The sequence below is a fragment of the Carassius carassius genome, chromosome 38, assembly GCF_963082965.1.
Source record: "Carassius carassius chromosome 38, fCarCar2.1, whole genome shotgun sequence".
NCBI classification, from domain to species: domain Eukaryota; kingdom Metazoa; phylum Chordata; class Actinopteri; order Cypriniformes; family Cyprinidae; genus Carassius; species Carassius carassius.
Genome location: NC_081792.1, coordinates 15,756,703 through 15,773,526, shown reverse-complemented (window position 1 = coordinate 15,773,526; position 16,824 = coordinate 15,756,703). Strand labels below are relative to the sequence as shown.

Sequence of the window (16,824 nt, the reverse complement as noted above, 5' to 3'; positions counted from 1 at the left end):
CACTAGTGGGGCTACTTAGTCACTACACAAGTGTTTCTTAGTCAAACCTCAACAAAATGGGAGCAGATCCTTTGAGCATGGTTGAGGATTTTAAGTGATTTAATGACCAACAATGTTCTGATAAACTACCAAGTTTTCCTTTGATTTCTCTGCATCAGTCTGTCATCAGATGAGCCAAGTAATACACTACTACAAAACACTTCTTTACATTGCTCAGGGGCACACGTCAGTTCTGTTAAGGCGTTAACTGGAGCTATATTCACAAACAAAATAGATATAATTAAGGATTTCTCAGCAGCAAAACCGAATGGGAGACTTCGTCGAAATCATAATCTAGATTTAATACTGTCACATGGAATTGATGTTGATGGTGTTGAAATTATGCAGCCATGTGATGATATCTCAGATCATTATTTAGTTTTGTGCAAACTTCATATAGCCAAAATTGTAAATTCTACGTCTTGTTACAAGTATGGTCGAACCATCACTTCTACCACAAAAGACTGCTTTGTAAGTTACCTTCCCGATGTATCTGAATTCCATAGCATATCCAAAACCTCAGAACAACTTGATGATGTTACAAAAACTATAGACTCTCTTTTCTAGAATTTTAAATACAGTTGCTCCTTTACGCTTAAGAAAGGTTAAGGAAAACAGTCTGACACCATGGTATAATGAGCATACTCGCACCCTAAAGAGATCAGCCGGAAAAATGGAGCGCAGCTGGAGGAAAACAAAACTAGAGGTATTTCGTATTGCTTGGCGGGAAAGTAACCTATCCTACAGAAAAGCATTAAAAACTGCTAGGTCAGGTTACTTTTCTTCTCTTTTAGAAGAAAACAAATATAACCCCAGGTATTTATTTAATACAGTGGCTAAATTAACGAAAAATAAAGCCTCAACAAGTGTTGACATTTCCCAACATCACAGCAGTAATGACTTTATGAACTACTTTACTTCTAAAATCGAAATAAAATTAAAGATAAAATTGTAACAATTCAGTGAATGAAGAGGTATCACATCGATCACAAGTGCAGTATGGAGTACCTCAAGGCTCAGTACTAGGGCCGCTACTCTTCACACTTTACATGTTACCCTTGGGAGATATCATCAGGAAACATGGTGCTAGCGTTCACTGTTATGCTGATGATACTCAGCTCTATATTTCTTCGGGGCCCTTTGAAACACACCATTTTGAAAAACTAATGGAATGCATAGTCGATATAAAAAACTGGATGATGAGTAATTTCTTACTGCTAAATTCAGGTGGTGTTAATTACAGGATCTAAAAACTCTGCATGTAATAACCTAGAAAACTAAGACTTGATGGCTGCTCTGTCAATTCTTCGCCATCAGTTAGGAACCTAGGTGTGCTATTTGATAGCAATCTTTCCTTAGAAAGCCACGTTTCTAGCATTTGTAAAACAGCATTTTTCCATCTCAAAAATATATCTAAATTACAGCCTATGCTCTCAATGTCAAATGCAGAAATGTTAATCCATGCATTTATGACCTCAAGGTTAGATTATTGTAATGCTTTATTGGGTGATTGTTCTGCACGCTTAGTAAACAAACTACAGCTAGTCCGAAAAGAGTTCTTACTAGAACCAGGAAGTATGACCATATAAGCCCGGTCCTGTCAACACTGCACTGGCTCCCTATCAAACATCGAATAGATTTTAAAATCTTGCTTATTACTTATAAAGTCCTGAATGGTTTAGCACCTCATTATTTGAATGAGCTCTTATTACATTTAAATCCTCCACGTCCGCTGCATTCTCAAAACTCAGGCAATTTGATAATACCTAGAATATCAAAATCAACTGCGGGAAGCAGATCCTTTTCCTATTTGGCTTCTAAACTCTGGAATAACCTACCTAACACATTGTTCGGGAGGCAGACACACTCTTGCGGTTTAAATCTAGATTAAAGACCCATCTCTTTAACTTGGCTTACACATATCACACTAATATGCTTTTAATATCCAAATCCATTAAAGGATTTTTTGGCTGCATTAATTAGGTAAACCGGAAACACATCCCATAACACCCAATGCACTTGCTACATCATTAGAAGAATGGCATCTATGCTAATATTAGTCCGTTTCTCTTATTCCAAGGTCACCGTAGCCACCAGATTCAGTCTGTGTCCAGATCAGAGGGTCACCGCAGTCACCCGGATCCAGTATGTATCCAGACCAGATGGTGGATTGGCACCAAGAAAGGACCTCTACAGCCCCGAAAGACAGTGGAGACCAGGACAGCTAGAGCCCCAGATACAGATCCCCTGTAAAGACCTCGTCTCAGATGACCACCAGGACAAGACCACAGGATACGGAGGATTCTTCTGCACAATCCGACTTTGCTGCAGCCTGGAATTGAACTGCCGGTGGAGGAGAACTGGCCCCCCAACTGAGCCTGGTTTCTCTCTCCATTCGGTCACCGATGGAGTTTTGGCTCCTTGCCGCTGTCGCCTCTGGCTTGCTTAGTTGGGATCACTTCATTTACAGTGAGATAATTGACTTGATTGCAAGTTAATGCACAGACACCATTTAAACAGAACAGATCACTGAAGTCAAAGAACTGCCTTTAACGGTCACTTCAACATGGTTTTCCTAATGAATGTTGTTTGGTTGCTTTGATGCAATGCATTTTGTTTAAAGTGCTATATAAATAAAAGGCAAGTTGGACTGTCAAAAGAAACATTCCTGTGTAATCAAAAAAAATCCACAAAAATGGTTTTAATTCAAAGCTTTATTAGGCTTACACCAAGCAAGCTATTGAGGTCAGTTCATTCTGGTGTCAAGAGGAATGCCACTTCAGGGTCCACTCATCTGCTCAGTCAAGTGGTTACCTATGAGACCCGTAGACGGAGGATGATGCAGGAGAAGACCGTAACCTACGGGCACGGGGACCAAAGCCTGAAGCCTTAGGATATGGAGGCATGACAGGGTTTTTCACAGTTGGAGACCCAGACTTGATGGGTAGTTGACCGTAGAACGGTGGGTACATTGGATAACCTGGATACTGGTGTTCAGGCTGGTATGGGGCAGTTGTGGTCGTAGCAGGAGTGGTCACTTCTACTGGGCTGTGGAAGCCAGTCATGTAAGGAGGCAGCTTTGGGTACCAGGGATATTGTGGTGGTTGTGCTGCTGGGGGAGCAGCTGGGTCACCTTTAGGGTAGAAGGGATCAAATATTGGCATGGGATACTTGGGAGGGTACATGGGTTGCTGGAAAGGATATCGAAAAGGAGCAGCTGTAGGTGGCACAGTGGGAGGCAGAGTAGCAGGTACACCAGGGTATGGAGGATACCGCCAGGGTCCTCCAGAAGGGAAACGGTCAAACATCTGTTGCAAGACAGTTGGGTCACGTAGCGGTGTGGTTGGGGCTACAGTTGGGGTTATGGTTGGCTGTGCCAGAGGACAGGAATGAATCACTTCCTGGTCACCGTACATCAAAGGGAGTCGCCTTTCATTATCCTGAGGAAGACAAGTAAACCGTAGAGTATTATAATAGAGCCACACATCGAATGACAAGTCACTCAGTTCTTCTTACGGTCATTTCCCAACAGCTTCCGGTGAATGGTGCAGTGATAAACAGCAAACCAGCAGAGGTCTCCAATGTAAGTGAGCATTGAGTGTACTTCAGAAGCAGAGGCTGCCATGATCCATCAACTAAAAGCAGAGAACCAGAGTCAAGCTATAGGTCGGATCAACAATTAGACTGACTGCAAAGAATTAGAGGACTTGCCTTTAACTTTAACATCATCTGCCCTGACACAAGATTTGACGATCATGCCAAAGGAGAAGCAGGACACAGTAGGGAGGGGACGGCTCACAGGGCAAGACACTTGCACTGGAGCTCCCATTATAATGAGTGGCAAAATATATCTTGCACCCTGTTAGGAGATGGAGAAAGAGCCTTCCAAAACAAACTCACAAAAGGCATCACATGGAACCGAGACAGAGCACTTCTCACCTTCAGCACACACACATACTAACCTGTTGTCTGACATGACAGCCCCTGTATGGAGCAACAAGAGAGACATCCCTGCGTGCCCGCTTCAGTGAGAAGCCACAGCTAGCTGGCATCTCAGACAAAGGCACTGGGGACTCCTCTCCTGATGGTTGAGAAATGTATGGTTTATTAAAAAAAAAAAGATAAAGACCCCCCCCCCCCCCCCAACAACCCACCCTCACCTCGGTCAATTAGAAAATGTGGCACTCTCGGTCCTGGAATATGCAAAATCATTGAATCATTGCTACATTGCACAGAAGAACGCAGATGGTGCAGCTTAGTGCTAGCTGAGTGCAACCAAGCTTAAAGAGAGAAGAACGCAAGTTAAGTTAGAGTCCCCACTTAAAAAAAAAAAAAAAAAGGGTCTCATTTTAAGTTTAAGATCTCAAAGTCACCTTCATCGTTTGACTGGTGCCCTTCATACTCTGCTAACCTCAGTGGGGATATTTTTACACCATTATAAGATACTGAACCTTGACCGCCAATCACAAGTTTGCCAAAGTGGACCGGGTTTTCAGGGACTGCTCCATATGCAGCACCAGCTTCAAAAAGGGACTCAGGATCAGCCCTTAAAGAAGAACACAGTGATACCACAGCCATTGTGAAAAGTAAAATCCCCTTTGCCCAAGGCATGGTAAGTTTTCAAGCAATCCCCAAGAAATTCACAGTTATTGGAAAACCCTTAACTCTACAGCTTAATAAGTCTGCTGAGAAAGCTGTGCTATTTGTACTCACGTTTGAATCAATGAGCGACCAATCAAATCTGTTCATCAATCAGCTTGTTGTTTTCACCTGTGGCTCATTATGCTGAGGGTTAAAACAGGCACTGGGTCCCAATGTTCATACACAATTATTTGAGAATTTAATCTATGAGATGGAGTTCTCTAGATTAACTGAGGAGGGCATCAACACACCATTGAAGTGTCTAAAGCCGAGTTCAGACTGCACGATTATAGCCCAGTTTTTGGCTCGCTGACAGGTTTTCAGAAATCGCAGACAAATGCCTGAAATCACAGGCAAATCGGTGCTCGTTCACGCGAGTGACAATTCCGCAGTGTGAATGAGCAAAGACGCGATCTGAGAGAATTACAGACGAGTCGCATTTGGCATGCTAAATATCTGGACTTGTCCGCGATTCAAAATCACGCTGTGTGAAAAGTGTTCTGACCGAAACCTACATCGGCAATGACCGACAGCCAATGAGAGAGCAAGATACAGAGAAGCGGGGAGTTCGGGGAGGAGTTATAAACCACAATATCCTTGCATCTCCCCAAACATTTCCTCCTTCATATTCTTCTTTTCTTTTTCTTGTTTTCGCTGCAAATCAGCGCACAGGCAAATTAAGTATTGCAAGCTTCTTGCGGGCTACCATTTTTAATAATAATCCCAGTCTCACGTGAGAATTCCAGTCTTGCATGCGTGTTATCACATTGTTTTCTTGTCACATCTCGCGTGTGTTTGGTTGTGAAACGTAGTTTGCATGCCAGACAGAGTTGTCGGCGATTCTTCCTATTGTAAAGTCATGCAGTGTGAAACCTTCTGTCACCGATCCATCAGGCAGTGTGAACACAGCAGCGACTGAATGCTGGCCAAGATAGTCATGCAGTGTGAAAAGAACAGTGACCTGACTACTTTGAAAATCGTGCAGTCTGAACTCGGCTTAAGCTGCCGCAAATCACACTAGAAGAAAAAGAACAAGAAATGTTCATACACTGTAAAAAATTTAAAGCTGATTCATCTAATTATTATTTCATAACAAGTTCCATAGAAATTTTATATTCAGTTAATTTCTGTCTTTACTGAAATAGTTTCATAGTCCATTCAACTAAAATGATCAAACATGGTCAAACATTTAGAAAACTACAGCAAATTGTGTCAATTAAAATTTAACCATATATGTTTTTCATATGTTACCTCAACTAAGATTTATTATTTGGGCATCATAAGAAATTGAAATGAAATGCAAAAATGGAAATTTGCTGTTAATTGACTCACCCCCAAGCCATCAAAGACGAGTTAACTTTTCTCTTCAATTGAACTGTAAAGGAAATTTTTAGGTGAGAACATTCCAATTCATAAATTGCATGTCTCTGGCTGCCAGCTTTTGAGAGTCAAATAAACATATACAGGCAAAGCTAAATTACCAAAGGCTCCTGAGTTTCCACTGCCAGCCAAAAGCGGGTTTGCTAGTGCGTACCACAGACAGTCGCGTTTCCACTTTCACTTCCGGTGCTCGTTCCTCGTAGGTGCTTCCTAGGGGCCAACGGCCCAGGTTTATTCAGTCAACGAAAACCTTGGGCCAAAGCGTGCCAGCTGGGGCTAGAGGAGAGGTTATGACCAAAGGCAGAGTTTCTCTGCATCTGTAGATCGTTTGCGACGCGGATAATTTCATAAAGCTTACACCCAGACAGCAAAATAGTGTTGGCCCAGATCCGGCCCACATCTGGCCCGTGTGAATCTGGATCTGGGCCGACACTGCTTGCTGTCTGGGCAGCTATAACACCAGCTTTAAAAACTTTTAAAAATAAGTTGAGCTCAAAACTCAATTTCAGACAGCAGCGAGTGTTTGAAATAACTTGATCCAATGTGGATTATAATCACCATACAAGGCAGAAATATTTATAAGCGATGCAAAAGACTAGGCATTAACATTACCATAGTAAACAAATGCGACTACTTGAAGAAATCAGACATCAGCTTCTTATTCTCAATCACAATGGTATATTTATTTGGTAACATATTCTATCTGTCATAAGTCTTGTTTAAAGCTCGTACTGGCTCGACAGTGAAAATGTGACTATTGAAGCCTTATGAAGCTAAACAATCAAAAACCAGCTGCCACAAATGTTCAGTGTATGAATTGTCAATGATTACTGTTTCAGATAAAAATCTTCTTTACTGTTTTACTGAAGAAAAATAGTCACTGACATCTGGAAAGGCCTGAGGGTCAATAAAATAACAGCAACTTTTCATTATTGGGTGAACTATCCCTTTAAAGAGTCCAGTTGTCATACATTACATTTGAAATATAACTGAAATAATTATTTTAAACATTTGTTTAATGAACTTTTAAAAAAGACTAATAAAGTTGCAAACAAACATTTACAAATATTACTACTGTTCACAATTACATCTTTAAAATTAGAAAAAAAAGTTACAGTCCAACTGAACTGAGTCAAGTAATGTCCAGACACTGTATTTACATAGTGTTTTTTTACACTACAGATTGTGTCAAAGCAGCTTTACAGTATTAAACAAAATCATGTGTTGAAGGAACCAAAACTCCATCGTCCTTCTCTGGATAGATGAATCCAGCAATTTAACTGTAGGCTGACACACAGGTCAGATTGTGCAGAAGACTGGTCTGGATCCTGTGGTCTTGTCCCGATGGCTGTCTAGGTGAAGGGGTCTTTGGAGTGGATCTGTCTCTGGGGCACATCTAGTTGTCCTGGTCTCCACTGACATTCAGGGCTGTCAAGGGCGTCTAGGTGCTGATCCACCATATGATTTAGAGAACCTATGGTGGCCAACACAGGTAATGTCATCGGTAAAGACAGCAGAGAGCAATGAGATTTCTCTACAATGGTAAATCAAGGAATTATTTTTACTTAATTCAATTAAGTAATTATTCAATAAATTAATGTTATTTCAAACGTTAATGTACTTGTTCATCATTGTGTCAGTGTTTTATTCGCAAGAACAACAAAGTGAGGAAACGCGCTCTGTAGAGCAGTTTGTCCTTTTAGGACTATAATTTACAAACAGGGCTGGGAAGGTTACTTTTAAAATGTATTTAACTACAGATTACAAAATACAAGCTTTAAAAAGTAATCAGTAAAGTATTTCATTAGATTACTCAGGGTTAGCAACTTAATCTCAGTACTTTAGAATTCTCTGACATACTTACGCTTTGTAACACAAAGGAACATATTAACTTAATGTCTTTTTTTTTGTTTTTTGCTTTCTGACATCTGTCAGCTATAATATTTGTGTTTTCTATGCATTTTATTTTTAAGAACATAAATTTTCCACAGAATTTCTATGGACACTAACACTTCTTTATGTCATTCAAATTTTCCAATCAAATCAGGCTAAATGTGAATTTGGGCAGGCCACTATCACGTATCTTGGGAAGGATGTCGGTCAAGGTCAAGTGAAAAAAGAGAAATCATTTATACTTTAAAAGCACGGAGAGATCGCGACTGCACACTAGTAGTTAATTCGGGAAGTCATGGCCTAGTGGTTAGAGAGTTTCACTCCTAACCCTAGGATTATGGAGCACTTGAGCAAGGCACCAAACCCCCAACTGCTCCCTGGGCGCCACAGCATAAATGATGACCACTGCTGGTGTGTGTTCACAGTGTGTGTGTGCACTTTGGATGGATTAAATGCAGAGCATGAATTCTGAGTATGGGTCACCATACTTGGCTGTATGTCATGTCACTTTATTTTGTATTATTTGCAGTGGCGGTTCCTCCATTAGGTCGACGCACCACCAAAGCGCGAAAGGGAGTGATTTTCTTTCACATTCAACCACAGTTAAACTACCTTTTACTACTGTAGACTGTTTTGTGCTGCCTCTAAATAGCCCATTCAGCGTCTAGTCACATTTTGTGTTGTACTGCCCCCTTTTTTGGGGATTTCTGTCAAACTGAGAATCGCCCCGAGTGCTCTCATAGACTTACATACAAAGATCATTTTTTTCGAACTACAGGCACTGCAATGCAATCTCGATGAGTTCCGGGAGGGACCGGGACGTACTAACGTACTTTCGTCATTGTGCGTAACCTTAACTTGTGCAACGACTGGTGGGAACAGTGACATCCAATAATATTTAAAAACTATTTTGAATTTTAACAACAAGAAAAAAAATGGAAAACTACTTTAATATCTTTATCAAATGTGAAAAAAAATTGAGAGATTGTTGTCAGCTGAACTTGATCAACATCACGGCGAACGTTACCTCAGCGCAGATTAATTCTATATCGTGTCATTAAAAGAAATACCATTCATTCATCATAGCAATAAGGATAAATTGGCAGTTAAAGAATTAGGACCACCAAGACCAAATGTAAACATCAAACAAGTATCTACAAAGGGCGGGAAGTCGTATAAACAACGATATTCAAGGATGTGGTATGAGCGGAGAAAAAGGCTAATAGGATGCGAAGTAGCTGACGCTTTATTCTGCTAATTTACCGATGCATTTTGTTCAATCCCGAGAGCGTGACGGACATCGCACGGACAACTACAGGTGTCACCGACAGGCATTATCTCTCGGAGAAGGTGAAAATGCACGAAAGAGCAAAGAGGCATATGTATAGTAGGGAGCAGTGTAATGTAAGGGAGCAATATAATATAAGTGAGTAATTTAAGTTTGAAGTGTAATGTAAGTGAGTAATGTGATATAAGTAAGCAGTGTAATACAAATGAGTAGTGTAATATAAGTGAGTTGTGTAAGCAGTGATTTATGTGACCTTTAATTATTTCTTATTAAACTGAAATCAGTTTTTTGGAAAATCCACATCCTGGCTTCAGTCTTCTTTTGCTGCTGAATTATGTTAACACTCATATAGAAATATAAGGAGAGCAAGAGATTGATTTGCGATGTCAGTTTATTTTTAATAACCCCCGAGAAAATTGGCAGGAGCCGCCACTGTTCATTTGTATAAGTTAGGCTTACTTGAGAGCTCGAACCCAGTTTTCTGCTCTGCTAATGGAACTGTGTAAGATATTTCAGTTTCGGTATAAAAATATAGCTATTTATGATAACACTACCATGTAGTTTGTTTCTCCAAGCTTTGAATCCATCACGCTGAGCTCCCTCGCTGTCTGATCAACTCCAATGCAGCATTGCTGTTCCCGGTTCAGATATCAGCACTTTTATTGGTCCCTTCACGATCAGATCTTAATATTGGCTATAAAGTGCTGTTAAAAAAAAACTCAAATTGTGTGCGAACTATGATTTAAAAGTAACAAAGTAGATTATTTTGCTTAATTTGTACTTAAGTACAAGTAAAATTACAGCTTTAAAATTATACTCAAAAAAGGACAAGTACCCGAAAAACTACTTAAATTACAGTAACTTGAGTAGTTGTAATTCGTTACCTCCCACCACTGTAAATAAGTTACAATAGAAATAGATACAAATACAAATACAAATAGATACAGTGAATTGGTAATGTGCAAGTCCCTTGGCCATGCTGCAGTGGGAAGAAAGGTATTGGATACATTTCACAGTCTAGAATATGAAGCACTGGTGAACGGTGAACTCCTGAGCAACGAGAAGGTCCTTGGTCTGAAAACACACAAACAGAAGAGCATTGAAGGTGAAGGTGGTGAAGTCTGTAAAGAAAGATCCGGACACCTGTAACACACAGGGAAGATGATCGCTTATCAGATGATTTTAAATTTGTCGGAGAAGATCTTAGAAGTCTGGAACCTGCAAACGGAGGATCACTGAAGAGAAGGTTCTGAAGTTGTTGCAGAAGATGGGTGCCACTAAGCTTTTCGGCGTTGTTGCCATTTCAAACTACCCAAATCAAATTTTTGTAGAACTTCCTTGTTTCTCCTTAGAACAACTTATCTTAGCTCTTAGATTTTAGCCCTTACAGTAGACCACAACTGTTAAGAACAGTGTAACTTAGCGCACAGTATGGCAACAACCCTTACTTCTATCAATATCAAACTTTTTCTTCAGATGACAAAACCTACAGTACAAATACACAGACAACTTCCCCTGCCCAGTGAACATCAATAGTGAGATCAATTCAGAACACTGTAACAAAAACCTTTTATTGGGATTCAGGAACTATTTGGCAGCTCAATCTCTTAGTATACAACATAAATAAAATTAATTAAATAAAATACAAAAATAAGCTTTATGAAATGATCTTACAGTAGATGAAGTAGATGATAATAAAATATCAGATAGGTGTAAAGCCTGGAACACACCAAGCCGATGCCGACGAACTAGCGCTGATGAAAGCCAACTGTGTTGTTGCCTCGCGTCGGGGTAAAAAGCTGCACTTGAACACACGAGAGAACTACTGCCGACTGTTAGGTAGAATGCGCGTTCAGCACCTGCGTGTAAATGAGACAACTGTCTATTTCTGCAGATATATTCGTCCATATTCTTCATTCAAAAAGGGAAACTGACGCTGCCGGCTGAAGTTATACAAACCGTAAACGAAGCAGCGCGTGCTTACTGTTTTGAATATAAATCCTGCTAAACACTTTCTTTATTCCACTCCTCTCGTGTTAATATTGAAATATTCGCCAAGGAACAATCAGGTAAGATGACATATCATTAGAACAGCCTCTATCTGTACCGTTTTGTCTTTGCTCGCTGTTTTGCTATTATTCTCGTCCACTGACTCGTTCACTAAGCTGAACAGCCAATCAGAGTTCCCTCTTTCACCGACGGCCCGACTCCGATTCAACATGTCAAATCGGCAGAAGAAAAGCCGACGAGGACCAATTTCAGCCGACGGTGCGGAACACACTGAGGAAACTTAGTCGGCCGACGCACAAAAACTGCCTGGCGGCTGACCGTCAGCTTGGTGTGTTCCAGGCTTAACATAATACAGTATACTGATTGCATACATTAATAAATTGGACAAATTTCATGTACAGTAGTATATGCAGGTGCATCTTAATAAATTGGAATGCCGTGGAAGAGTTCATTTATTCAGCAATTCAACTCAAATTGTGAAACTTTGTGTATTAATAAAACCCCCTTTATTACACTTCCTTGTGTTGATAATTCAGTAAGAGGGTCTACAAGTTAACAAGATCTCTAAAATCCTTCAGATTGGTCAGACTACAACTTCCTTCAGTTAATGTAATTCTTATTTATTCAACAATCTTCCATGATTGTGCTTTACAGTCCAGGTGAAATTCCAGGCTGGTGCCCCATAAAATACTAGGGCCAACACTATCAATATTTAGTTAAGCCCAAAGCCATTACACTAGTGGGGCTACTTAGTCACTACACAAGTGTTTCTTAGTCAAACCTCAACAAAATGGGAGCAGATCCTTTGAGCATGGTTGAGGATTTTAAGTGATTTAATGACCAACAATGTTCTGATAAACTACCAAGTTTTCCTTTGATTTCTCTGCATCAGTCTGTCATCAGATGAGCCAAGTAATACACTACTACAAAACACTTCTTTACATTGCTCAGGGGCACACGTCAGTTCTGTTAAGGCGTTAACTGGAGCTATATTCACAAACAAAATAGATATAATTAAGGATTTCTCAGCAGCAAAACCGAATGGGAGACTTCGTCGAAATCATAATCTAGATTTAATACTGTCACATGGAATTGATGTTGATGGTGTTGAAATTATGCAGCCATGTGATGATATCTCAGATCATTATTTAGTTTTGTGCAAACTTCATATAGCCAAAATTGTAAATTCTACGTCTTGTTACAAGTATGGTCGAACCATCACTTCTACCACAAAAGACTGCTTTGTAAGTTACCTTCCCGATGTATCTGAATTCCATAGCATATCCAAAACCTCAGAACAACTTGATGATGTTACAAAAACTATAGACTCTCTTTTCTAGAATTTTAAATACAGTTGCTCCTTTACGCTTAAGAAAGGTTAAGGAAAACAGTCTGACACCATGGTATAATGAGCATACTCGCACCCTAAAGAGATCAGCCGGAAAAATGGAGCGCAGCTGGAGGAAAACAAAACTAGAGGTATTTCGTATTGCTTGGCGGGAAAGTAACCTATCCTACAGAAAAGCATTAAAAACTGCTAGGTCAGGTTACTTTTCTTCTCTTTTAGAAGAAAACAAATATAACCCCAGGTATTTATTTAATACAGTGGCTAAATTAACGAAAAATAAAGCCTCAACAAGTGTTGACATTTCCCAACATCACAGCAGTAATGACTTTATGAACTACTTTACTTCTAAAATCGAAATAAAATTAAAGATAAAATTGTAACAATTCAGTGAATGAAGAGGTATCACATCGATCACAAGTGCAGTATGGAGTACCTCAAGGCTCAGTACTAGGGCCGCTACTCTTCACACTTTACATGTTACCCTTGGGAGATATCATCAGGAAACATGGTGCTAGCGTTCACTGTTATGCTGATGATACTCAGCTCTATATTTCTTCGGGGCCCTTTGAAACACACCATTTTGAAAAACTAATGGAATGCATAGTCGATATAAAAAACTGGATGATGAGTAATTTCTTACTGCTAAATTCAGGTGGTGTTAATTACAGGATCTAAAAACTCTGCATGTAATAACCTAGAAAACTAAGACTTGATGGCTGCTCTGTCAATTCTTCGCCATCAGTTAGGAACCTAGGTGTGCTATTTGATAGCAATCTTTCCTTAGAAAGCCACGTTTCTAGCATTTGTAAAACAGCATTTTTCCATCTCAAAAATATATCTAAATTACAGCCTATGCTCTCAATGTCAAATGCAGAAATGTTAATCCATGCATTTATGACCTCAAGGTTAGATTATTGTAATGCTTTATTGGGTGATTGTTCTGCACGCTTAGTAAACAAACTACAGCTAGTCCGAAAAGAGTTCTTACTAGAACCAGGAAGTATGACCATATAAGCCCGGTCCTGTCAACACTGCACTGGCTCCCTATCAAACATCGAATAGATTTTAAAATCTTGCTTATTACTTATAAAGTCCTGAATGGTTTAGCACCTCATTATTTGAATGAGCTCTTATTACATTTAAATCCTCCACGTCCGCTGCATTCTCAAAACTCAGGCAATTTGATAATACCTAGAATATCAAAATCAACTGCGGGAAGCAGATCCTTTTCCTATTTGGCTTCTAAACTCTGGAATAACCTACCTAACACATTGTTCGGGAGGCAGACACACTCTTGCGGTTTAAATCTAGATTAAAGACCCATCTCTTTAACTTGGCTTACACATATCACACTAATATGCTTTTAATATCCAAATCCATTAAAGGATTTTTTGGCTGCATTAATTAGGTAAACCGGAAACACATCCCATAACACCCAATGCACTTGCTACATCATTAGAAGAATGGCATCTATGCTAATATTAGTCCGTTTCTCTTATTCCAAGGTCACCGTAGCCACCAGATTCAGTCTGTGTCCAGATCAGAGGGTCACCGCAGTCACCCGGATCCAGTATGTATCCAGACCAGATGGTGGATTGGCACCAAGAAAGGACCTCTACAGCCCCGAAAGACAGTGGAGACCAGGACAGCTAGAGCCCCAGATACAGATCCCCTGTAAAGACCTCGTCTCAGATGACCACCAGGACAAGACCACAGGATACGGAGGATTCTTCTGCACAATCCGACTTTGCTGCAGCCTGGAATTGAACTGCCGGTGGAGGAGAACTGGCCCCCCAACTGAGCCTGGTTTCTCTCTCCATTCGGTCACCGATGGAGTTTTGGCTCCTTGCCGCTGTCGCCTCTGGCTTGCTTAGTTGGGATCACTTCATTTACAGTGAGATAATTGACTTGATTGCAAGTTAATGCACAGACACCATTTAAACAGAACAGATCACTGAAGTCAAAGAACTGCCTTTAACGGTCACTTCAACATGGTTTTCCTAATGAATGTTGTTTGGTTGCTTTGATGCAATGCATTTTGTTTAAAGTGCTATATAAATAAAAGGCAAGTTGGACTGTCAAAAGAAACATTCCTGTGTAATCAAAAAAAATCCACAAAAATGGTTTTAATTCAAAGCTTTATTAGGCTTACACCAAGCAAGCTATTGAGGTCAGTTCATTCTGGTGTCAAGAGGAATGCCACTTCAGGGTCCACTCATCTGCTCAGTCAAGTGGTTACCTATGAGACCCGTAGACGGAGGATGATGCAGGAGAAGACCGTAACCTACGGGCACGGGGACCAAAGCCTGAAGCCTTAGGATATGGAGGCATGACAGGGTTTTTCACAGTTGGAGACCCAGACTTGATGGGTAGTTGACCGTAGAACGGTGGGTACATTGGATAACCTGGATACTGGTGTTCAGGCTGGTATGGGGCAGTTGTGGTCGTAGCAGGAGTGGTCACTTCTACTGGGCTGTGGAAGCCAGTCATGTAAGGAGGCAGCTTTGGGTACCAGGGATATTGTGGTGGTTGTGCTGCTGGGGGAGCAGCTGGGTCACCTTTAGGGTAGAAGGGATCAAATATTGGCATGGGATACTTGGGAGGGTACATGGGTTGCTGGAAAGGATATCGAAAAGGAGCAGCTGTAGGTGGCACAGTGGGAGGCAGAGTAGCAGGTACACCAGGGTATGGAGGATACCGCCAGGGTCCTCCAGAAGGGAAACGGTCAAACATCTGTTGCAAGACAGTTGGGTCACGTAGCGGTGTGGTTGGGGCTACAGTTGGGGTTATGGTTGGCTGTGCCAGAGGACAGGAATGAATCACTTCCTGGTCACCGTACATCAAAGGGAGTCGCCTTTCATTATCCTGAGGAAGACAAGTAAACCGTAGAGTATTATAATAGAGCCACACATCGAATGACAAGTCACTCAGTTCTTCTTACGGTCATTTCCCAACAGCTTCCGGTGAATGGTGCAGTGATAAACAGCAAACCAGCAGAGGTCTCCAATGTAAGTGAGCATTGAGTGTACTTCAGAAGCAGAGGCTGCCATGATCCATCAACTAAAAGCAGAGAACCAGAGTCAAGCTATAGGTCGGATCAACAATTAGACTGACTGCAAAGAATTAGAGGACTTGCCTTTAACTTTAACATCATCTGCCCTGACACAAGATTTGACGATCATGCCAAAGGAGAAGCAGGACACAGTAGGGAGGGGACGGCTCACAGGGCAAGACACTTGCACTGGAGCTCCCATTATAATGAGTGGCAAAATATATCTTGCACCCTGTTAGGAGATGGAGAAAGAGCCTTCCAAAACAAACTCACAAAAGGCATCACATGGAACCGAGACAGAGCACTTCTCACCTTCAGCACACACACATACTAACCTGTTGTCTGACATGACAGCCCCTGTATGGAGCAACAAGAGAGACATCCCTGCGTGCCCGCTTCAGTGAGAAGCCACAGCTAGCTGGCATCTCAGACAAAGGCACTGGGGACTCCTCTCCTGATGGTTGAGAAATGTATGGTTTATTAAAAAAAAAAAGATAAAGACCCCCCCCCCCCCAACAACCCACCCTCACCTCGGTCAATTAGAAAATGTGGCACTCTCGGTCCTGGAATATGCAAAATCATTGAATCATTGCTACATTGCACAGAAGAACGCAGATGGTGCAGCTTAGTGCTAGCTGAGTGCAACCAAGCTTAAAGAGAGAAGAACGCAAGTTAAGTTAGAGTCCCCACTTAAAAAAAAAAAAAAAAAGGGTCTCATTTTAAGTTTAAGATCTCAAAGTCACCTTCATCGTTTGACTGGTGCCCTTCATACTCTGCTAACCTCAGTGGGGATATTTTTACACCATTATAAGATACTGAACCTTGACCGCCAATCACAAGTTTGCCAAAGTGGACCGGGTTTTCAGGGACTGCTCCATATGCAGCACCAGCTTCAAAAAGGGACTCAGGATCAGCCCTTAAAGAAGAACACAGTGATACCACAGCCATTGTGAAAAGTAAAATCCCCTTTGCCCAAGGCATGGTAAGTTTTCAAGCAATCCCCAAGAAATTCACAGTTATTGGAAAACCCTTAACTCTACAGCTTAATAAGTCTGCTGAGAAAGCTGTGCTATTTGTACTCACGTTTGAATCAATGAGCGACCAATCAAATCTGTTCATCAATCAGCTTGTTGTTTTCACCTGTGGCTCATTATGCTGAGGGTTAAAACAGGC

The 16,824-nt window shown here is 40.9% G+C and overlaps 3 protein-coding genes across 3 annotated transcripts in view; 1 reads left to right on the top strand and 2 right to left on the bottom strand.

The window, feature by feature from the left end:
- Positions 1 to 16,824, top strand: part of LOC132119424 (DNA-binding protein inhibitor ID-1-like) — a 300,095-nt gene that overhangs the window by 226,273 nt on the left and 56,998 nt on the right. The window lies entirely within an intron of this gene.
- LOC132119416 (uncharacterized) lies at positions 2,739 to 4,716 on the bottom strand. Its single transcript, XM_059529343.1, has 6 exons — positions 4,413 to 4,716; positions 4,200 to 4,319; positions 4,002 to 4,120; positions 3,751 to 3,898; positions 3,556 to 3,674; positions 2,739 to 3,479 (listed from the first exon to the last, which is right to left on the bottom strand). Exons 1-6 carry the CDS (start codon positions 4,648 to 4,650, stop codon positions 2,850 to 2,852), a joined length of 1,374 nt encoding a protein of 457 aa, XP_059385326.1. The 5' UTR covers positions 4,651 to 4,716; the 3' UTR covers positions 2,739 to 2,849.
- Positions 14,724 to 16,698, bottom strand: LOC132119415 (uncharacterized). The gene is made up of 6 exons (XM_059529342.1): positions 16,395 to 16,698; positions 16,182 to 16,301; positions 15,987 to 16,105; positions 15,736 to 15,883; positions 15,541 to 15,659; positions 14,724 to 15,464 (listed from the first exon to the last, which is right to left on the bottom strand). Exons 1-6 carry the CDS (start codon positions 16,630 to 16,632, stop codon positions 14,835 to 14,837), a joined length of 1,374 nt encoding a protein of 457 aa, XP_059385325.1. The 5' UTR covers positions 16,633 to 16,698; the 3' UTR covers positions 14,724 to 14,834.